The 23,321-nt window shown below is 39.3% G+C and overlaps 2 protein-coding genes and 2 pseudogenes across 2 annotated transcripts; 3 read left to right on the top strand and 1 right to left on the bottom strand.

The window, feature by feature from the left end:
* Positions 1-1,439: 1,439 nt before the first annotated feature.
* On the top strand, positions 1,440-4,132 carry LOC147495634 (probably inactive leucine-rich repeat receptor-like protein kinase At5g48380). The gene is made up of 2 exons (XM_086564245.1): positions 1,440-3,422; positions 3,593-4,132. The coding sequence occupies exons 1-2, from the start codon at positions 1,907-1,909 to the stop codon at positions 3,961-3,963; spliced, it is 1,887 nt and encodes a 628-aa protein (XP_086420371.1). The 5' UTR covers positions 1,440-1,906; the 3' UTR covers positions 3,964-4,132.
* A 1,979-nt stretch (positions 4,133-6,111) lies between these two features.
* Positions 6,112-7,631, bottom strand: LOC147495635 (bifunctional aspartate aminotransferase and glutamate/aspartate-prephenate aminotransferase pseudogene; annotated as a pseudogene).
* A 4,207-nt stretch (positions 7,632-11,838) lies between these two features.
* Positions 11,839-12,285, top strand: LOC147495636 (ubiquitin-ribosomal protein eS31 fusion protein-like; annotated as a pseudogene).
* A 9,686-nt stretch (positions 12,286-21,971) lies between these two features.
* LOC147495637 (uncharacterized) lies at positions 21,972-23,219 on the top strand. The gene has a single exon (XM_086568437.1). The coding sequence runs from the start codon at positions 21,972-21,974 to the stop codon at positions 23,217-23,219; it is 1,248 nt and encodes a 415-aa protein (XP_086424563.1).
* The last annotated feature ends 102 nt before the right edge of the window (positions 23,220-23,321 follow it).

Genomic DNA, 23,321 nt, shown 5'->3' on the forward strand with positions numbered 1-23,321 from the left:
TCTAACGGGAGTTTACCAATGGAGTGAAGGACTAACATTATTTTCTCACTCATGTAACCAAGTATGTGGTTCTAAACATTCAGATCATCTTTGCCATTTGCCACCACAATTGACCCACACTCATGTGCGGTCATATAGAGAGTATCATCTTTGTCGCCTTTAATGACTGTTAGAGAATCCTTTGAGACCTTCCAAATATTATTCGTGAAGATTGTAACAAATTTTCCACTAACCGATTGCCCCACCAAAATTAAGTTCTTTCTCAAGTTCAAAACGTGTTGAATTGAACATCGCTCAATAATCATGTCCTATCTTTCAACTACACCTGGACATCACATTTGCCAATAATGACACAAGATTGTCATAGAATTAGAGAGTTTTACAAATGTTACAAGAATCAAGAAGAAATTGTTATTTTAGTTCCGGCAAGTTTCGTTGCGCTTCGATATTCCGCAAAGTGTCAATCATACCCATCTAACACTGTTATTTGTTGGTGGGTTGCCGGAGCAATGCTCAACAGGTTCCACTACTACCCAACAGTCCAACATATGAATCGTGGGTGTGCTTTACCGCCTTTACGGATCAGTCACCAAGCAGGGGCACTCCAGTAGTTCAGTCGCGAAGTAATATTTTCAATTGTTCAAAAACTTGAAATTCAGTTTAACTCGAAGTTTCAGTGAGTTGAATTGGGTCGAAAACTCGGGAGTCAACTCGGTGACTTGGAATTGCCCACATACATGTATATCCAAGTTATTTTTCCATTAGAAGTTCTCGTAGTGAGTTTTAATAAATATGATTTCCACTAACGTCGGCATTAAATTGATGTCCAAGCGGTTAAAAGTGCTCACATGGTTAGTTTAGCTGTGTTTGAGTTCCATTTTGTCAGAAAAAAAAAAATTATTGTATCGTGTGTGGACTTGTCAGACTCGGCCAGTTTTCTCGGCGAGTCATGCAAAACGAGTTTTGACATCTCATGGAAATCCAACTGAGTCGAGTTGACCCGGGCGAGTTCCGAGTCAACTCGACTACTTTTCAAACGGTAATATTTTGTGTTTTTGAGTTACATTAAATTTGTATTTTCAGGTTTACTGCTACTTTCAAAATAACCTCTAAACACCTCTTGTTTCAAAATTTAAGTGAGAAAGGTTCGATGTACATGAGATAATCCATTTAACGTACGTACATGTTGCATGTAGATACGAAAACAGACATTAGTATTTTTCACAACAAACAAGTCTCGACTCTCCAGGTAGTAGAGACTTTACAGAGTGAGTGAGTCAGTCCCAAGTAGTAAGTCGTTGGGGAATCAAAGTCTATGGTGTTATCGTGTTTGACCCGATCCTGGATAGTTCGAGACTTTACACAGTGAGTCAGTCAGTCCCAAGTAGTAATTAAGTCATTGGGGAATAATCAAAGTCTATGGTACGGTGTTATCGTGTTTCACCTGATCGCGTGTCCAAACAAAAGAAAATATATATAATCATGGTTAAGGAACTGCATTCACATTCAGGTTATCAGTATTTTTGTTTGCATTGCTAAAAGGTTATCACTATTCACCAATCTCTCCCTTGCATGCAATTCCATTTCATTTAAACGTTACAGTTGGTTGCTGACTTTGGTGATGCTGCTGCTGGATTTGAATGTTCATGCATGATCACAGACTTTTTTGCTTTTTAGGACTACTGGTCATTTGGTGGTGGGTTTTCTTGTGTTTGGTGCTTCTGTAAATCAGTGATTAATGGAAATGTCATCTGTACTGACTGAGGAAGCTGATTCTTGTTAAGTTTCTTTTCTTATTAATCATTTTTTTCTTAACACTGTTACGAACTGATCTAGTTAATAATCTCTAGTGAGGTTTTGGGCCATCCACTTTCAATTCCAAGTGAGTTCCTCGGGAAAATTTGTAATGAATTTATTCAACGGAATTGTTGCTCTTCTTTTCCATGTTCTTTTTTGCTGCTTCTTGAGTTTTCGAGTTTGCCATGGTGGCGCTACTGATATTTATTGCCTGAAAACCCTAAAAGACTCCCTGCAAGACCCCTTGAGTTACTTGAACTCTTCCTGGCAATTTAATAACCAAACTGAGGGCTTCATCTGTAAGTTCACCGGGATTGATTGTTGGCATGACGATGAGAACAGAGTTCTTAACATCCGTCTCGCAGACATGGGCCTCAAAGGCGACTTCCCCAAGGGTCTTGAAAACTGTACGAGCCTGAGTGGTTTAGATCTTTCTAGGAACCAGTTATCTGGTCCCATTCCTTCCAACATTGGCCAACTCGTCCATTTTTTAACATCCGTCGATCTCTCCTCAAACAGTTTTTATGGTGAAATACCGTTGAGCCTCTCCAACTGCTCTTTTCTCAATGTTCTTAAGCTCGACAACAACCGCTTGACAGGTCAAATCCCTCCACTACTCCGTAACCTCGACCGCCTCAAGAAATTCACTGTTAACAACAATCTCTTGTCTGGCCAAATTCCTTCTTTTAATACAACATTCCCACGAGAAAACTACGCAAATAATAGGGGACTTTGTGGAGCACCTTTTGAGGCCTGCACGGGACACTACAGGAAACTTCATACTACAGTTATCATCGGGTTAGCAGTTGCAGGGTTGATTGTTGCATCTTTAATTGTTGGCGGTGTTGTATTCTTCTATTCTAGTATGGTGGTTAAGAAGAAGAAGGAAGAAGACCTAGAAGGAAACAAATGGCCCAAGAGCATCAAGCGAACCAAAGGCATCAAGGTTTTATTCCTTATGTTCTGCTTGAAGAAGAAACCAAAGGAAAAACAACTAACATGTGAACTTATGGGAGATATCAAGAGGGTTTCTTACTATGATCTTCATAAAGCAACAAATGGATTTTCTTTGGAAAATTTGATTGGTATGGGAAGCTACGGATCTGTGTACAAAGGAATTCTCCAGCAAGATGAATGTCCTATTGCTGTGAAGGTACTCAACCTCACAAAACCTAGAGCATCCAAGAGTTTCATTGCAGAATGTGAAGCTTTGAGAGAAATTCGTCATCGAAATCTACTCAAGATCCTAACAGTTTGTTCAAGTGTGGATTCTAATGGTAATGATTTTAGAGCTCTTGTTTTGAAGTTCATGCCTAATGGAAGTCTGGAAAGATGGTTGCATACAAGTTCAGATGGAAAAGATGTACCAAAAAGTTTGAACCTCTACCAAAGATTGGATATAGCAATCGATGTAGCTTCTGCTTTGGATTATCTTCAAAACGAATGTGAAAGACCTATTGTTCATTGTGATCTAAAGTCGAGCAATGTTTTTCTGGATGAAGACATGACTTCTCACGTGGGGGATTTTGGGTTAGCGAAGTTTCTGTCCAAGAGCACTAGCAGTTCCAACAAAAACGAAAGTAATTCAATTGCTATTAGAGGCACCATCGGGTACATTCCTCCAGGTACATCTTTTTATTACTATCACTAATTTGTCGCTGATTCCATTTTACATACTACGGAGAGAAATTGTAATTAAATGATAAAACTATGTTTTAATTAAGTTTTGTATACAGAGCTTGAAGAATTTTGACCAAATCAATTTATGACTAACAAGTCTATGAATGAACTGCAGAGTATGGCATGGGTGCTCGGGTGTCTGCACATGGCGATGTGTATAGCTATGGTATACTTTTGCTAGAGATTTTCACAGGAAAGAGACCAACAGATCACATGTTTAAGGAAGGGCTCACTCTGCATGACTTCTCTAAAACGGCTTTACCTCAACAGGTGATGGACATCATCGACACACGTTTGCTAGAGGAAAATACTCAGACAGAAGTTTCCAGTAATCCAGTAAATGGAACAATTGACTGCTTAAGTCGCATACTGAGAATTGGAGTAGCATGTTCAAAGGAACTAATGATTGAGAGAATGGACATCAAAGATGTCCTCAAGGAATTGCATTCAATCAAAGAAACACTTTCCGTTGGAACTCAGCAATAGGAATGAACTGTCTGCTTATTATTCCAGCACATACAATTAGTTGGGGGGTTTATAGGTTTAGAAGTGCATAAATATGTACGTTTTATCATTTTGGTGCAAGGTATAGTATGTAATCTGTTTTGTTATTATCTTTTTTTCAGTATCTTCATAAGAGACAGGAGTTTCTTCATACTAATCTCGTGGCCTTGGACCTATTATCGTGAGCATCCAAGTGATCCAACTGCTAAAAGAGTTTAAACCTTATTAAGACAACTATTGCCGGTGAACAAACGGGAAACCATTCATCGCATATACGAGTTATAGACTAGTGCCACCATAACAAATAACAAAACCTGAATTCGAACTAAAACCAAAAATAGAGAACAGCATGAAAAGCAGTTTGAATAGAGATAACTCACTCACTCAGCACTCAGCAGTCATTACGCAATGGAAAAGAAGCAAACGCCAACTCAAACTCCGCTCTTAAGTAAAAAAAAAACGTCCAAGTCCAAGTCCAACTTATTATTACAAGTTACAACAGGGCATTGGGCACATTAGTTTCATATTATAATACCAAAAGCACAAACTTTCATCACAAACAAAATCGGAATCTCAGTTTCATTGCATTTCATACATAATATCAAACATAAAAACACATTAAAAAAATGAAATACTGAAGAATTAAAAAAAGGGGAACCTTGAAATAGAAGAATGGTCAGGAGTAGAAGATGGAGGAGGATGAGAAGTAGGAGGAGGGGCAGAGTAGAATTCAGTATTTTTTATGAAGGAGAAAGCTTGGGAAAAAGAAGGAGGTGTGAAAAGACATGGAGGTGGTTTTGGAATTGAGGTTTCAGAAGGAGGGAAGAGAATACAACAGTAGCAATTTAGAAACAATGGTCAAGCATAAAGAAAAACTAAACCAAAATTCTATAGCAACCGAATCTTTTGAACCGAATTTGTGAACACACTGACGTAGCACTCATCAGGCAGGGGGTGCATGTGTATTGGTCAAAGAAGTACTGAAAATCAAGGTCTCTCTGCTTGCCACGTCAGTGTGTTCACAGATTCGGTTCAAAAGTGTGTGTTGCTGTAGAAAGACTCAAAACTAAATTAGGAACCATTGCTCCTAAATCAAATTTTAATTGTTTAAAAAATACAGAGAGTGACTCTTAGGGACAGATCGGGGTATAGTTGTCTAAGCCGTTTTTAACAATCAAAACGGTTTTTAATATGGCGTCAAGGGTATACTTGACCTTTTATCTATCCGGTTTTTGTGAGTGATTAAAAAAATAAATAAAATAAAATAAAATAAAATAAACAATTGGGTATGAACAATTAATATTCATACATTAACATAAGATATGAACACTCATTATTCATAGCAAAACAACAAAAATAGTAAAATCGATAAATATTTATTTTAAATCTGGGCTATTTGTCTTTATAGATTGTTTTCATCGGAAAGTTAGTTCTCCGGGTTATTTTCAACTGAAAATTGTCATTGTGAGTGATTTAAAAAAGACGCTGGTTTTGAGAGTGATTTGCACCTGAAAATAGGTCTTGGGACCAATTTGTTGTAAAACAAATCTCTAGATGGAGGCCCAGTGAAAGAACAATTCTCATACATATGACTAATACAATTTTGACAGATATACGAACAAAAACCGAAATATAAACACAATATACCATACTTCTGAAAGAAATGGTATTTTGCTTACTTGCAGTACGTAGGGTTGTTTAAAAAAATCGGGAAACCAAAAAACCGAACTGAACCTGGTGAAATTAACGGTTATTAAATTTCTCGGTTCGATTTTCGGTTCTCAAAACGCAAAACCAACTATTAGGTTAGGTTTTCGGTTTGGGGTTCAATTAACCGATATAAATCGAACCGACCAGGTGCTAGATATATATAGAAATTTTAGAGTTTTTTTTTTTTTTAATTGTTTTTTTTTATTTTTTTTAGCTAAATGGTTCATATTGTTGAGCACTTGAATACTTGTTTCTTGTAATTGGCGTTATCATGGGCGAATTCAGAATTGCAACTCAAGGGGGCTGCTACAACTAATATACACTACAAATTTTTTTTTTGGGATGAATTATACACTATTATAATTAATATTTTTTTTTTCGACGGAAAAGTTGGGTGTCCCCCTCCACCCATATGCTTACCTACCAGATACAATTATTAAGAAATGTGTGGTTTAATATATTGCATACCCTACCAAAACCAATAGTTTCACCTCCAGCATATCCAAGTCCTAAAGGAGCAACTCCAACTTTTGTGAAATACTACTAGCACCTGAAGTAGCTTGACTTTGAATCTTCCCACAAGCTTGAACAAAATGTGTTGGACCAGCAAGGTACCCAAGTCTCCAACCAGTCATTGCAAACGCCTTTGAAACCCATTAATAATCAATGTTCTCTCTCACATTCCAAGCAAAGAAGCAAAAGGCTAATATGAGTAGTTGATGCATAAACGATATGTTCATAAATCTCATCCGATAACACTAATAGCCTAGGATGTTTCGCGACTATTTTAGCAATCTCCTCCATAAGCTTTCTAGGATAAACAGATCCAGTTGGATTCGAAGGCGAACATAGAATAAGTACCCTTGACTTCTCATTAAGTTTTGATTCTAAAACTTTAGGATACAACAAAAAGTTATTATTCAAAGATGTTTCTACAATCACCGGATTTGCATCAGCCATTCTAGCCATTTCAGGATAACTAACATAAAACGGACCAGGAATTATAACCTCATCACTCGGCGAACAAACATCAAGCAATCCTTGAAGTACACTTTGTTTAGCACCATTACTAACTAAAATCTAATCAGGTGTATAACTAATACCATTCTATTCTTCAAGTTTATGACATATCGCTTTACGTAACTCAAAAGTACCAGCATTAGGAGTATACCATGTATGCCCTTCACATATCGCATTAATCCCCACTTCAACAATCACTGATGGGGTATTGAAATCGGGTTCTCCAGCTGCTAAACGGATAACAAGTACACCAGCTCGAACTAGTGCAGTAGCTTAATCAGTTATCGTTACGGGTGTTCGACGGCTTCACAGAATTCACTCTAGGACTCAATGTAGTATCAACTGTAAATGGTGTTCATACTTTTCTTTTTGGGAAGTTTGGGGGCCTGTAGCCCCGGTCAACCAACCTGTAGATCCGCCCCTGGGCGTTATAACTTGTCAATATGTTTAAATTAACATCAATACTATTCAATATATTTATTAAAATTCATTTAGTTGGTGATCAGTAGGTCTATATATATATAGGTTTCGATTTGAAACTTAATAATAGAAGGCCCAAATAGCAAGGCCCAAACCGATAACCAAATCGAAACCAAACTGAATATTATCTCAATTCGGTTTCATCTCGATTTTTGTTCAAATTCGGTTTGGCTTTGGTTCAAACTTTTATAAAACCGGTTTGATCTACGATTTCTCTAGGAACTGGTAAAAACCGGACCGAAAACAGCCCTAGCGTTACGTGGAGACTGAAAGGTCTCAAATAAATCTTTCGTCCTTTCAAATACAACTTTATAATTTGCATGGTAATCCATTACCAATTCGCCTTAACTGAAAACTTCATATGTAGAAGCCACGTAACAGATGTGCAATTGACAAATTGTACGGATCACATAGAAAGCATCATCGATGATCCTCACCATACTTGTTACAATTTCTAAATTGTTGTGGAAATCCAAATAGTTGGTTGGGTCAATGTATAGATGAAAAAAGAAAAAAGACCCACAACTACAAAGAGTAACGAGTGCGGTGAGGAGTATCATTAACGTCTTATATAGTAATATCTTATATATAATGGGAAAACTTGCCCCGTTTATTAGTCCCGTATTACCGGTTTTAGACCAATCTTTTAAATCACAAGGGTACCCCAAAGTTTCACCCACCACTCTTATTTTGCTCTTTACATAAAGGGTAAACTGGAAAAAACGCAATGACAGAATTATAAGCCCAATAATAACCAGAAACAGACGCACCATTTTGAGTTCTTTACCCGTTTATCTTTACCAGTTTATCTACAATATAAAAAATAATACTAAGAAATCTTCTTTCTCCAACAAAATAACGAAACTCCATCACTTATCTTTCTTCACCATTTAGACCCCGTTTCCAGATTTGGCAAAAAAGAGATAAAATTATACGTACAATGTTCCATGGCGATCTCCAGAAACAGGTTTGCACAATGTTCCATGGCGATCTTCAGAAACAGGTTTGAGTAAATTATACCCATAAATTTTCGAAAGGTTTTAAGTAAAATGGTATGTTGGTCATTAGGCAAAAATATCGGTTACAATTTAATTCTTCGCAACAATTTTTCTTTCTTTCGTCTATCTCTTCACCCACAAAACAATTTTCTCATTCAAAACAGTTAGCCCTCTTCCCATCTCCCTATTACTATTCCCATTCCCGCTAAAACTCCACCAAAACTTTATGGAGATTTTCAAACCAAGAAGCCAAGTGTCGGGTTTGGTTCAACATTTCAAAGTAAAGATGGAAAGAAGAAAAAGAGAAGTGGAGAAAGAACAACGATTATTCTAAGAACCCGTTACAGAAACCATATTTTTTAACTAAGAAGAAAAAAACTCAAGTTCCAGAACCGAACAGTTATGAGACTGCTTTTCTTTTAACTTGGTTGGGTCTTGGTTCTTTGATTATTATTGAAGGTCTTGCTCTTGCTGCTTCTGGTATAATATTGAATCCCCTTTGTTCTTAATATTGTTTTCTGGTATAAAACTGAAAATCTACTGCGTTAATGTTTTTAACCTGTTATAACTGTTATGTCAAAGTATATTTGTTGAAAAAGACAGCCCTGCATTGTTGTCAAGATTGACAACAATGAGATCAAGTATCATATTTTGTAGGAACTTTTGGATTTAGAAAGAATAAGAGGGGGGTGGGAGATAGTTTGGCATAAGTTGTTAATGTTAATATTTCTTCATTTAGCTTCTTAGTAGGTAGTACTCATTTTGTCCTACGTTGATTTTTTTTCGCATGCAAGTATGAATTTTAGTTGAAAGTAAGGATTCCCTCCTTAGTTGAAAGTTGCTATTGTCATCTCAAGTTCTCGTCCCCAGTAAGAGTTCTTTCCAATTGTCTATGTATGCAACCTCTTTTACTAATTTAAAAAAATCATTACTGCCATCTATGTTGCCTTGAACGTCTTCATTTTGGATTGCCTGCAATCCTAGATATTTTGATCTATGTTGTGTTAAACCATAATTACTATAAATTCTACAATGGTCAATCCGTCCATTTCGACTTTCATGCATAGCATACAGGCAACACCCATCACACACCTAGCCAAGAATTATCATATGCTAATCAATAATTGTCGATTTCTTTCAGGATATATTCGTTGACAAATTCAAGGGTTTTGAGTGTGCAGTAAATCCGTATGAACTCTTATACATTGTTTCAGGGGTCCTGTTGCTTGCTAAACATCTTGCCAAGGTAATTTGTATTTAAAACTATACTTTAGTTTTGGTAGTCATATTATTGTTATGAAAATTTGATTACTTGGTAAGCTATATTCCATATACACAAAATGGAGTGGAGGAGAATCCAAGAAACATGCATGGCATGGAGTAGACTATCCTCCAGTTGAGAATTTAAATTCGATCTTCACATGAGCAATGTGGTGTGATGAATAGACCTTAGTTATGTATTGTTTTTTGTGAAAGACTAAAGTCCTTTGTAAATGAACATGAGAAATTGTGCATTGTACTACTCTCTGAAAGTTAGACCAAACTCAGCAAGCCGGACCACAGACTCTCGATTACGGTTTACTTTGATTATATTGTTTGCTCAATCACTTTTTGTACTTTTTGTTGTAGGCGCTAATTGTTTTGGTAAGACATTGTCACATACATTTTTTTTTTCATTTTTTTTTGCTTTAATTGAAAATTTAATGATTTGTTTTGAATTTGGTTGAATGAACGTGTTGCGGGTTTCTGTAGTGGCAAGACCTTTACCATATATATTTCTTTTGTTTTGGTAAGACATTGTCATATACATTTTTATTTTTTTCATTTTTTTTGCGCTTTAATTGAAAATTTAATGATTTGTTTTGAATTTGGTTGAATGAACGTGTTGCGGTTTCTGTAGTGGCAAGACCTTTACCATATATATTTCTTTTGAATGGAATTAATTATATGTGACCTTCGCTATATGCAAAAAACTAAACTATGCAAATTTGTTACTCCCTTCATTTTTTATTTTTTTATAAAATATTTTGATTGTATTTAGTAATATTTGTTTTGGTTCGTCATGTTTAAATTTTGCAGAATGCAAAAAACAACACAAGGTTAAAAAAACATCCTACACGATGCTTAACCCAATGTTATGAAAGATGCAAAAGCATAAATTGACAATGAATGCCTCGCAATGCTTAAGAAAGAGGGATGGAAATTGCTATCAAAAGGGGACTACATCAATCCATTGTCAATGAACATATGCAAGAGTTCTCATCTTATTGTAGTGAAGGTAAATTTTTGACTACCAATTTCCATCAAACTATCACTTGCAACCTTATTGATTTGTTTTGCATCTTAGTATGATTTTTTGAAGTTTGAAACTGAAATTACATACAACGTCTGATTTCAACATCATCAATTTAATTCGATGTCCTTAGGTTTAGTACTAATCCTATATCGTGTTTTTTTTTTTCTTTTTAATCGATTCCCCTTTGTCAGGTTATTATTATTTATTTAGACAATTTCAGAACCATTAGAGTCATATACACATACTATTGCATTACTTTCATGTGTTATAAAGTTATTTGTGTATCTTAGTTATCCAAAAGAGAATATGGTAATAGCATTTAGTCTGTGAATGAACGAATATGTATGCAACTGTGTTCCATCATTCAAAGTGGGCATGTCTAGATATCAAGCATGTTTTAGGTCTAGGTGATGATTCGTAGATTATTGGTACTATAACTCTATGAACATCCATCATAGAGAGTTGTCTATCAATTTGTATACGTATGTGTGAGTTACCTCACTTCCATGCTGCTATTAAAGTGTATGTTGTCAAGAGGACTGAAGGAAACTGAAGTTGTACCTCATGAACGCACCTGTCTTATCAACACCTGAAAGCCATGAAAGCCTATGCTCCTTTATGTTTCTATCACTGAAACAGCGCTAGGGGCAGTTCTAGCTCAACATGACGATAAAAAGAGTACCTATAATCACATGAAAACCATGAAAACCAGTTACTAAGGAAAAGGTAGAACCATAAATACTATCCAAAATAGTGGAGTCTTAGGTTATCAATCCTATATTGTTAAAGCAATTCGTATGGTAATAAAGTGCTGCTAATGTGTGTTATGATAGTAGGGCTATTGTATTTCTTTTTGCACTAAGTGATCAGAAACTTAAGCCTATTAGGTTAGGGCATCTAGACCAATCTACCATAAGGGCCTGGACTCCAGTTATGGCTTAAATAGGCCGATCAATTATGTGGGCATGCTACGTCGTTTGTGAAATCAGTTTAACGATGTAGAAGCTTGCCAATGTGAGTTACAACTCAACTGAGCTTAAAAATATTGATCGTACTTGAAGCCTTTTGCATAACTGTTACAGGCACTTACGCCGGTTGGTCAGCGTATGCAACCTTAGGCAGTTGAGCTATAAGCACTAGGGGTTAGCCTAGCTAGATAGGCATGCTTTTGACATAGCACCTTAGTAATCATTTTAGTTATTTTGTTTGGCGGGGTATGTGCAAGTTTTTGGAATATTTAACGATATTTTGGCATTCAAAGTTGTCAGGAATAAAATGCTAAACCTTAGCGGATATTTGAGAAGATAGTTGTTGGTAGTCTGCTTAAGAACCTACAACCAAAGAAAAAAAAAGATGTAGATCTTTGTGAAAACCCTGACGGGCAAGACGATAACACTAGAAGTCGAGTCAAGTGACACCATCGACAATGTGAAAGCGAAGATCCAAGACAAGGAAGGAATTCCACCAAACCAGCAGCGTTTAATCTTCGCTAGAAGACGGTCGGACACTAGCCGACTACAACATCCAGAAAGAGTCAACGCTTTATTTGGTCCTTTGTCTACGTGGAGGTGCGAAGAAGAGGAAGAAGAAGACTTACACCAAGCCCGAGAAGATTAAGCATAAGCATAAGAAGGTTAAGCTTGATGCTTTGTAGTTTTACAAAGTGGATGACTCGTAAAGTCAGAAAGCCGAGGAAAGAATGTCCTAATCGGGGAGTGTGGTGCGGGCACTTTTATGGCCAATCATTACTGCAGCAAGTGTGGTTTGACTTATGTTTATCGGAAGGCTGGTGGTGATTGATTACTACTATATTCATCTCCTCTTGGTACAGGTAGAACTGCAGATCAAACTATCTTTGCCGCCATTAAAGGGAAGTACGAGTGGAAGGATGATCGATATTGATGTTTGGTTTTCTCTTGTTTTGTAACTTTTTCTATGTTGGCGGCGTTTCAGTTGGGATTTTAAATTAAACCATTTCTAGGATTTTAATTGGGTACTGTACTGTTACCATGTCTACTAGATGAATAATGATGACTAGGCTCGACAGTCAGCTCAATTTCTCAATTTCTCAATTACCATTTTATTGTTGTAAATTGTTAATTCTTTAGGCTATGCTCGACCTTGTATTGTAGTTTGCTCGTAAGGTTAATTGGAAAAAACAAAAAAACAAAAAAACAAAAACGAAAATGAGTATAAATGTTGTTGCTTACAATCCAAGCAACTAAGTGTTATGGCCCTGAACTTAGTATATGCCAAACTTAAACATGCTAAAGCACGACTCGCCGATTTGGAAGATCCGACACTAAGTAGTCTCAGCACTGATTGTACCCACTTCCCACACTAATCCAAATGACTAGGCCATATCCTTGATAGTCAATTAAAAACACAAAAAAAGCTCAAATTCAATGATGAAGTATGGATCTTATTCCAGTTAGAGTATACTTAACAAATGTTTAGTGTTAATCAAACACATTTTAACACGTAATTACCGAGAAAGGAAAAGTAACAAACTAGAAACCAAGCAAAGCAAGAAAACCCACCCCACCACCAAGCAAACTTCCCATGAACGACCATGAACGATAGAATCCAATTCTCTAATTTCTCGCAACATGTTTCTAATAACAAACTCCCAAATTTCCAAAAAGAAATAATAAAAAAATTGGAAAATAATTTTCACAAAAAGCAAACCCAGTAACATGTTGATCAATCTCGGATGTTTCTATTTTGATCAATCTGCTTTCTAATATTGATCCAGTAGACACATTATTACCATAGCTTTGTATATTTGAAGTGCTATACGACTGTGACTGTCTTATAAGTATAACTATTAGGACATCTCCAATGGGGGGTGTAAAATTACACCTCCACGTAGATTCCATGTAGGTGTTATTAGAATTTTACAACTCTAATTGCATACGTACTATTGTATAGCCTATAAATATCCACACTCTGTAGTCCCCGGCTAATAGAAAAGTGTAAAAAAAATTGGATTTTACACTCGGATGCTCTCTTTAATTTAAACGTCCGAGTTAAAAAATTGCAAATTATGACTTTAGAACTAGAAAGGGACGTGACTTAAAGTGACGTCCGGAATTTTTTGTTCAGACGTTGGTTAAAGTGTCGCCCGAGCTATTTATTGACTTATAGCGAGACGGGGAATTTTCCTCCTCCTCTATCAACTAATAGTCTATTACCTACTGTATACCACCCCCATTGGAAAGAGTTTTTTGACACTTGGAGTGTAAACTTTACACTCTATATGGTTTACACCCCCCATTGGAGATGTCTGTTGGGGATTACACCAATACCAATCAGTTCCCCCACTACACAGATAACTTGTATTTGAACACAATTCAACTCCGGACAAAATCTAAATATCAACTACAACCTATACTAACATGCCCAACTCGCTAAACAACTATTAACAACAGATAATAATGTAAAGCAGTAAAAGCAAACCACAACACAAAGATTTACCGTGGTTCGGCCAATGATGCCTACTTCCACAAGAGCCAGTTCTTAATAAAGTAGGAAGGAAGATTACAATCTCTCCTTACAGTCTCTCACCTTACTAGATCACTCTTATCTCTTTACAGGGTTGTCTCTCTGTAAAGGTTCTCTCTCTTTGTTTTAGTCTGGATTCCAATCCTTCTGACTTGTTTGGTTCTGTTAGGTTTTTCCAAAACCTTGATTTTTGGTTTTATCTCCAAAAACCAAATTTCGCGGGTACTGTAGCAAGGCCCACAAAATTTATGCCTGAGCGCTCCCTTTGAGCCTTGAGTCGCTGAAGACTGAGGTTGGAGGCTGGCGCTGCTCACTTTGAGCTGGTCGCCCTATTCTTGGAGCTCGGCGCTGGCGCCCTGGCTTCTCATCCGAAACTCTGCTGCGCTGACAGATTAAGCCCGGACGCTCTCTCCTCGCTTCTCTTCTCTCTCCTCATGTGAGGGATAACTCCACAATCTCCCCTCCCGAGCGGTGAGGGGGATACCTCCATGCAATTGCCAAATCAACCGGAGGAGTGTCGCCCATTCCGCAATAGCACAACAAACATCAAACTTACCTTCGGTAAGACTTTGGTCATCATATCCGACCCGTTCTTGTCGGTATGGATCTTCTCGATACACAAATGCTTGTCTTCGAAAGTACTTCTCTAATCCAATGATAACGCGCGTGTATGTGCTTGGATCTAGAATGAAAACTTCGGATTCTTGCTCGAAGTGGATGGCTCGCCGGATCACATAGAACTACAAACTATTTACGCTTTAGCCCTAGTTCGTCGAAGAACCTCTTCATCCATAGCAACTCTTTGCAACACTCGATTGGCTGCAATATACTCGCTTCGTAGTAGTGGAGAGGGCAACACACTTTTGCAACTTAGATTGCCAAGAAACCGCTCTCCCCGCAAAAGTAACCGGATAACCGGAGGTGGACTTCATCGAGTAAACATCACCGCCATGTGCGCATCGATTAGTAGCCTTCAAGTAAGGGCTTACTTCCACCAAAGCACAAACCGCGATTTGGAAGTGCCTTTGAGATATCTCAATATCCACTTAACACCTTCCCAATGCTCTTTACCCGGTTTGAAAATCGCTTACCACCCCAACGGCGAAAGCAATATCTCCGTCTAGTACACACCATGGCATACATCAAACCGCCCATCATGATGCATAAGGAATCTTTTCCATCCGACTCTGCTCATGCTCACCCTTCGGACACATCTCTTTGGTCATGCGGAACCGCCACCAAGCGGACAACCGGCCGGCCGACTTGATCCATGTTGAATCTCTTCAACACCTTCTCAATGTAGCTTTCTTGAAAAGCCACAACTTCCCACTCTTTTTGTCACGAGTGATCCGCGATCCCAAGTATCTGCTTTGCTTGACCCAAATCCTTCATCTCAAAGGACTTACTCAAGTCTTTCTTCAGCTTGGATATCTTGTTGATGTTTGGGCCAACTATCAACATATCATCCACATACAAAATGATAAAGACTATGAAATCCCCATCCGAAATCTCTCGAACAAATGCACAATGATCGGAAGCAGACTTCTTGTATCCTTGCTTCACCATAAAGGAATCAAACTTTATGTACCACTGTCTCGGTGCTTGCTTCAACCCATACAAGCTCTTTATCAGCTTGCATACTAGGTGCTCCTTGCCTTTGACCTCAAACCCCTCTGGCTGGTCCATGTAGACATTTTCTTCAAGGTCTCCATGAAGAAAAGCTGTCTTAACATCTAGCTGCTCAACCTCTAGGTTCATACTTGCGTCCATACCCAATACCACCCGGATAGAAGTCATCTTCACTACAGGAGAGAAAATCTCATCAAAGTCAATCCCTTTCCTTTGACCGAATCCCTTCACAACAAGGCGAGCTTTGTGCCTTGGGTGAGGATTGTTCTCCTCATGCTTGACTTTGTATATCCACTTATTCTTGAGAACTTTTCTCCCTGTGGGTTTCTCAACTAACTCATAAGTGTGATTCTTATGCAAAGAATCCATCTCGTCATGCATGGCCTTCAACCACTTTTCTTTGTCTGTACCTTGAAGTGCCTCTTGATAGTACATAGGTTCTCCACCATCCGATAGTAGCGCGTCGCATGTGGGTGGATACCGTTGAAGCTATTCTCCTCCGTCGGACCTCCTTGCCCCATCTGCTAGTGCCTCAGGAGGATACACTTCTACTTGCTCTGGTGGTGGTTCATGCATCTCATCTGCATCTTCTATACCAATAGGTTCTATACCATCATGAGCAATAGGATTCTCATCATGAGCTTCAAACTCATGGTTCTCTGCATTCTCAATGCCTTCTGCACGTTCCACAGTAGGAACTTCTGGTTATGAATCAACAAGATCATTGGTGAAAGCCCTCAGTAGCTTCTCACCTCCTCAAAGTCTGCTATGGTTTGGTCTTCTAAGAACACAACATCTCGACTTCGGATTACCTTCTTGTTAATCGGATCATAGAGTTTGTAACCAAATTTTTCATCTCCATAACCCAGAAAAATGCAATCGCTTTGGCTTTTTGTCATCAAGCTTGGATCTCTCATCCTTCGAATATGCACAAATGCCCCGCACCCAAATACCCTCAAGTATCCATAATCAACATCTCTGACCATACCATACTCTCTCGGATAATCACTATTCGAGGCTTTCTTTGACAAAGTTGATCACATGCACGGCCAGACGCATTGCTTCTACCCAAAAGAGCTTCTAGGTAGCTTAGAGTGAGATAGCATGCATCTCATCCTCTCTACAATGGTACGGTTCATTCTCTCGCTATTCCATTCTGTTGCGGTGTCTTGGGAACGGTGCGCTCATGGCCGAATCCCATGACTCGCAATACTCTTCAAATGGCCCAATGTACTCACCCCCATTATCCGGCGAATACACTTTAATAACTTCCCAGCCTCTTTCCACCATGCCGGGAATTTTTCAAACACGCCAAGTACTTCATCCTTGGTCTTCGGACTATAGGCCCATATCTTTCTTGGACGATCATCAATGAATGTCAAAAGTACGAAACTCCCCGGTGGGACTTCACTCTCATAGGACCACATAAGTCCGTGGTGCACTAGCTCAAGGACGGTGTCCTTTCTCGCGAGACGGGAATCTTTGGAAAGACACCCCCGTGTTGCTTTCCTACCAAACAATGAGTACATGTATTTAAATGTGTACCTTTAATGTGCGGCATGGCCTTTTGCTTAGCAAGAACTTCCATCCCTTTTATGCCCATGTGACCACGGTCTCTTGTGCCACGGTTCGGATGAAGCTTCTTCTTCACGCGATTTAAACTTCGCTTTACACAAACTAGCCTCGTGTTTTGTAAAGAGAGCAAGTTTTCTTTCCTTCCTCGCTGCTACAATGGAACCTCCTCTTTCGGTTCCATACCCCGCTACCAAAAACGAGTTTACAAAGCCATCGTCATCTAATTTCCCAAATTAAATTAGGCTTAACCGTATGTCGTGGGGACATGTCTTACATCCTTGAGTGTCAAGGTGTAGCCGACATTGGTTTCTACATGAACATCTCCAATGCCTATAATCTTCGACTCCATCATTTACCCATCCTTACTTCACCATATTCACCATAACCGTAGGTAGTGAAGAATCCCCGTCGCGGTGTGACGTGATAGGATGCTCCTCAGTATCTATCACCCACTCAGATATCGACATGAGGTACTAAGACAAAGACACACCACAATCGACACAATTCCCACTAGGTCGCCGACTAGTCTTTGTAGTATCTCCCGCCTGTGTTTTCCGTTCCTCCGCACCATGTCTTCATGTACCGCGCTTATTCTTCTCATCCCTCTTCGATGTTCTCGCGACTCATATCCGGAAGTGGCCTTTTTTGGGCACAATAGTAACATTGCCTCTCTCGCTTAGGAGTTCTAGCTTCACCCCTAGATTTACTTCGCGCATCACCTCTAGAACGAGATGGTTTTCTGTTTCGACCTCTCCCCGTTTCTCTCGTGAAAAGGATCTCTCGAGTGAGAAGAGCTGCTTCTTGCACTCCTTCTAGTCTCCTCATTCAACAAAGACGTGGTAGCCATCTCCATGGTAACAATTCCATCCTTGGCTGCTCCATGTAGAAACCGCTAATGTCTCCCAACTTTCGGGTAGAGAGCCTAATAGAAACAAAGCCTCAACTTCGCCTCCCAAATTGATCTTCATCAAATGCATCCGATTGATGATATTCTCAGACTTCATTAAGATGCTCGGACATTGAAGAACCTTCTTGGTACCGTGGTTCGCAAACTTCTTAACGACTAGCACTTTGTTTCCACCCGATTTCCTCTCATACAGTCTTCGAAGTTTCTTCCACGCATGAAGGTCGTCTCTTAAGGGCCACATGGTGAAAGACAATCGTCGCCTATCCATTGTCGAATGTACCCAATAGCTTTTCTCAAGCTTTTTCCACTCAACCTTCATCGATTTTTTTCGGTTTTACTCCCTCATTCTCAATGGGAAGTGCCAAGTCCTTGCAAAGATAGCAAGTCTTCCATCTTGGCTTTCCGGATGGTGTAGTTCTTCCTATTCAGACTCATCATCACGAAAGTGTTCACGGAATGGTCCATCTCTACAAGTTATTTAACCTCAAATCTTCTCTCGTGAATTTTGTCAAACACCTTCTGACCAAGATTCGGATAACACCCTAGGCTATTCTAACCAAGGCTCTGATACCACTTGTTGGGGATTACACCAATACCAATCGGTTCCCCCACTACACAGATAACTTGTATTTGAACACAATTCAACTCCGGACAAAATCTAAATATCAACTACAACCTATACTAACATGCCCAACTCGCTAAACAACTATTAACAACAGATAATAATGTAAAGCAGTAAAAGCAAACCACAACACAAAGATTTACCGTGGTTCGGCCAATGATGCCTACTTCCACAAGAGCCAGTTCTTAATAAAGTAGGAAGGAAGATTACAATCTCTCCTTACAGTCTCTCACCTTACTAGATCACTCTTTTCTCTTTACAGGGTTGTCTCTCTGTAAAGGTTCTCTCTCTTTTGTTTTTAGTCTGGATTCCAATCCTTCTGACTTGTTTGGTTCTGTTAGGTTTTTCCAAAACCTTGATTTTTGGTTTTTATCTCCAAAAACCAAATTTCGCGGTACTGTAGCAAGGCCCACAAAATTTATGCTCGAGCGCTGGCGCCTCCCTTTGAGCGAAGTCGCTACCAAGACTGAGGTCGAAGCGCTGGCGCCACCACTTTGAGCTGCTGGTCCCTCTATGTTACCGAGCTCGGCGCTGGCGGCGCTCATCTGGCTGGCCTCGACTTCTCGACGCTGAATTAAGCCCGTTTCTCTCCAAATCGTTTCTCTCCTCATGTGAGGGATAACTCCAACAATGTCCATTATAAATAGAAAACACGTACTGATTTTCTATTATATATAGTTCAAGTTAAGATTGTCCAAGTTGTCTCGGATATCCACGTGATGTGTTGTCACACCATTTAACATGGCATTTTTTAAGGGATACATTATCTCAATAGGCCACAGAGAACAAGTATATTGCTCCTAGATTTGCCGATTTGGACTTATTGTTTCCTTAGGACTATCTAATCTAAAATCCAATGCTTTCTTTTCAGAATGATTTTTTTAAAGGTAGTTAAGTTTTGAAATTTATAATAAGTTATGGAGATGTAGTTTATCAGATATATATACGCCTATCTCAGATCTCATAGAGAGTATAATTTATGTTGGCTCGCTGAAAATTCTCCACCCAAAGGTAACAATTATGCATTTTATGGCCGCGGCAACAACCAAACCACTCCTTAATGGCATGCAAAACGTAAGTATTACACTACCTAAGTCTTACTCCTAATGAATTTAAGATCGGTAAACATTAAATTCTCCAGCCAAAGGTAACGATTATGCATTTTATGGCAGCGGCAGCAACCAAACCACTCCCTAATGGCATGCAAAATGTTCAAGTATTACACTACCGAAGTCTAAACATTTCATTGTGGTATCAGTTAGCACTTTGCATTGACTTATGTATATGAATAGGTAGCGTAGTAGCTTATGCTAAGAGGGTTATTGTTATGCCCAAGATATTTAGTTGGCTTGGAGGATCTGTGGTGCTTTCGATATGAGAATTTGGGGTTGGGTAAGAGTAGTTGGTGTACGTACCTCCACATTCGTACCCTGGCTAACGAACTCATTAGGGACTTAGTCTTTATATTAAGTCTAAGTGACCGATCCTCGGCTACCTGGGCGGCTCACATGTCCACTTAGCCACTTGGATGGCTCACATGTCCACTTAGCCACCTGGACGGCTCACAGTTCTAGTTAGCTACTTGGATGGCTCACGTATGAAGTAGACATCGGGACGGCCCAGTCAGTCATCTGAGCCGGTCACATGTTCAGTTAACCAGTCCTATCTAGTAAGAGTCCTTGTGCTGTCAGGACTCTTATTTTCTATTTCTATAAATAGGACTCTTCACTTAACAAAGAACTACGTTTTTAGAGACTTGATTCTCGGATACATATTCGGATAATGAGGCAGCCATTAAGGCACGCCTCATTCTTTATACAACATCTCCCCTTGCAGATTCAATAGTGTGCGGGTGAATTCCTACCCAAACATAATTGGCGCCGTCTGCGGTTCTTGTTAACGTTCTCTCTTCCACGTCTCTCTCTCAATCTTTGTTAATGGCTACTATAACAAGATCTCTAGCGAAACAAGCGGGCAAGAGCACAACCATCGAGGGAAACAATCAACAAAATGCTTTGAAGTTCGTGGTCGATCAAGTTGCATCAAACCAACAAGCTCCACCTTTGTTGCTTCCAGTACCAAGACAGCGCAGATCTAAATTTCCAAGGTCACAGGCTCCAGTATCTTCTCCTCCTAATGATAATAATTCGCCAGATGCAGATCCAGATCCAGATCCAGATGCAGATGCAAATATGGTTGCAGATCCATATGATAACGACACAGGTGATGAAGAAATGACTCTGGAGGCTCTGCGTAACAAACTTAGAAGGGAAAAGGAGCATAATGCGGACTTGCAGAAGCAAATAGATGAAGGGAAGCAAGTACAGATAGATAACAATGATACTGCTTCATCTATTCCATCAAGAATCCCAAGATCGGGAGAAAACCGCAGTGTATTCCACCGCTTGCAAAGCAATAGCAAAAGATTTCGAACCGCTGATGATATCCCTGAAAATCGTCCAAATCAATCCAGGCCACGACATATTTCAACCAATTTATTAAGGTGATTGAGGACTCCTGATGTCAACGGTCGTGATAGCAGGCGCGATAGACAACATCACAGGTCACATACTAGTCGTCGTATCTCCCCAAGTGAGTTTGATTCATACCGAACAAGCCACCAGCCATACTACCGAGGTAATACAAACCTCGTAAGCCAGAATAGCAGCACATTACGGCGGTCAGATCGGATGATACCACCCAACATTAGAACTCACTTGGGGCAATCGAGCTGTGACCTCGAGGGCAAGATCTGAATCACGACCTAAGACTTCGACTTGAATGAAAGGAATCGGTGTAGAAGACACAACCGGAAGACCGACATAGAGATAACACTCATCATATAGATTACTCTCCGGTGCACCGACATTTCAAACTTCCGTCATAGGTCTCGCATGATCCGTGAGCACCCAAGGTTTCCGATATGGGCAACAACCGGGCGGGACGATATGACACAAGGTCAAGAAGTTCAACCACAAGTCGTCCGTCGCCAAACAAATGAAGGAATAACATATCAAGCAGCAGATTAAAGACATCGTTAAAAAGGCAATGAATAATCACGGATCTAAAGGAAAAACATTGGAAAGACTTAGCGTAAATGAAGACATCGTTGGGCGTTTTCTGGCGATACAAAATGCGAGAACATCGGGAAGGTTTCAAACAGCCGAGTTGCCTAAGTGCGATGAAACGTATACGATCCAAACAACCATGTTATGGAGTTCAAAAGCGGGCTAGTTCTTTGGCGTAAGGATGGCGCCTCTCTTATGCAAACTTTTTCCGGCAACCCTAAAAGGGGGAAGCTTTTGGCGATGGCTATCGGAAATTCCAGCTAGATCTATCGAATCTTTCCAGGAATTAGCAGATCAATTCACGGATCGATTTCAACATAATTGGACTCGGCCTAAAGATGTCAATATCTTGCTAAACACAAAACAACAGAAAGATGAAACACTTGCAAAATTCGTTGTCCGATTTCGTCAAATCCAAGCAGGGGTCACAGATGTGCCAGCTATGATGATCATTCACGCATTCAAAGAAGCTATCCGTTTTGATACTAACGGAATATATAACTCACTGGTAAGAGATCCTCCCCAGACGAAATCTGACTTGTTCACACGAACGCTACAGTTCATCAATGTTGAAATAGATGCGGCAGCACGAACTTCAAGGGACAAAGATTTTAGAGGAAAAGAATCTACAGATACCAAAAGCAAGCAGAAACAAAGCACAATGGATACTCAACAACCGAAGCAGGATCTTAAAAAGACCAACAATTTTCGAGAAGAGATGAAGCTCACTCCACTGAATGCCAAATATGCCTCAATCTATGAGAAGATTAAAAGTCGCAATCTGCTTTTCCCTCCAATGCCTTTACCCGAAGGTACAAAGTCTACGCGTGATAAAAATCTATGGTGTCTTTTCCACAATGACTTCGGTCACGAAACTGAACAATGCAGATCCTTACGAGGTAAGATACAAAAGCTAGTAGAGAAGGGACAGCTAGAGGAATTCTTAAGCACTAAAAGTGCTCAACAGAATTTGTCAATCTCAAGTTACAACGTCATCAAAGCTGGTCACACCAGAATCAATGACGTGTCACGCACAAAACAAAAATGTGAGCATAGAGAAAAGTTGGGATTTTTACGTGAGTTATATCACATTAATAGCTTCGATTTTATTGAAGGAACTCGCATAGAAACCATCGAACCAAGCCCACTATGTTTTACTGACAGAGACCTAATTGGCATCCATCACCCTCATTACGATGTCGTCGTTATCACAGCTTACATTGGTCTATGGCGAGTACAAATGCGTCATGATAGACACCGAAGTTACGCTAGTGTAATTTTTGCGGGTTGTTATAATGACATGAAACTTTCAGAAAATTTGATTGTCACAGATAACAACCCAATAATCGGTTTTGATGGAATAGCAAAGAACTCCGGTCGGAAGAGTTTCTTTACCACCAAACTCATGGATAAAGGCGGTCAACATTGATTTTCTTTTAATGAACTGCAAATCTTCCTACAATGCAATTTTAGGTAGGGATTGGCTCCACTGTATGGGTGCTGTTGTCTCTACCCTCCACCAAGCAGTGAA

This window comes from Coptis chinensis, chromosome 6 (genome assembly GCF_015680905.1).
Source record: "Coptis chinensis isolate HL-2020 chromosome 6, ASM1568090v1, whole genome shotgun sequence".
Taxonomy (NCBI): domain Eukaryota; kingdom Viridiplantae; phylum Streptophyta; class Magnoliopsida; order Ranunculales; family Ranunculaceae; genus Coptis; species Coptis chinensis.

What these genes read in the sequence shown, in the direction of transcription:
- LOC147495634 (XM_086564245.1), top strand. Translation starts at nt 1,907, where the DNA reads ATGAATTTATTCAACGGAATTGTTGCTCTTCTTTTCCATGTTCTTTTT. An exon ending in CATCGGGTACATTCCTCCAG is followed by an intron (nt 3,423 to 3,592) that starts GTACATCTTTTT and finishes AATGAACTGCAG; the next exon opens with AGTATGGCATGGGTGCTCGG.
- LOC147495637 (XM_086568437.1), top strand. Translation starts at nt 21,972, where the DNA reads ATGGCGCCTCTCTTATGCAAACTTTTTCCGGCAACCCTAAAAGGGGGA.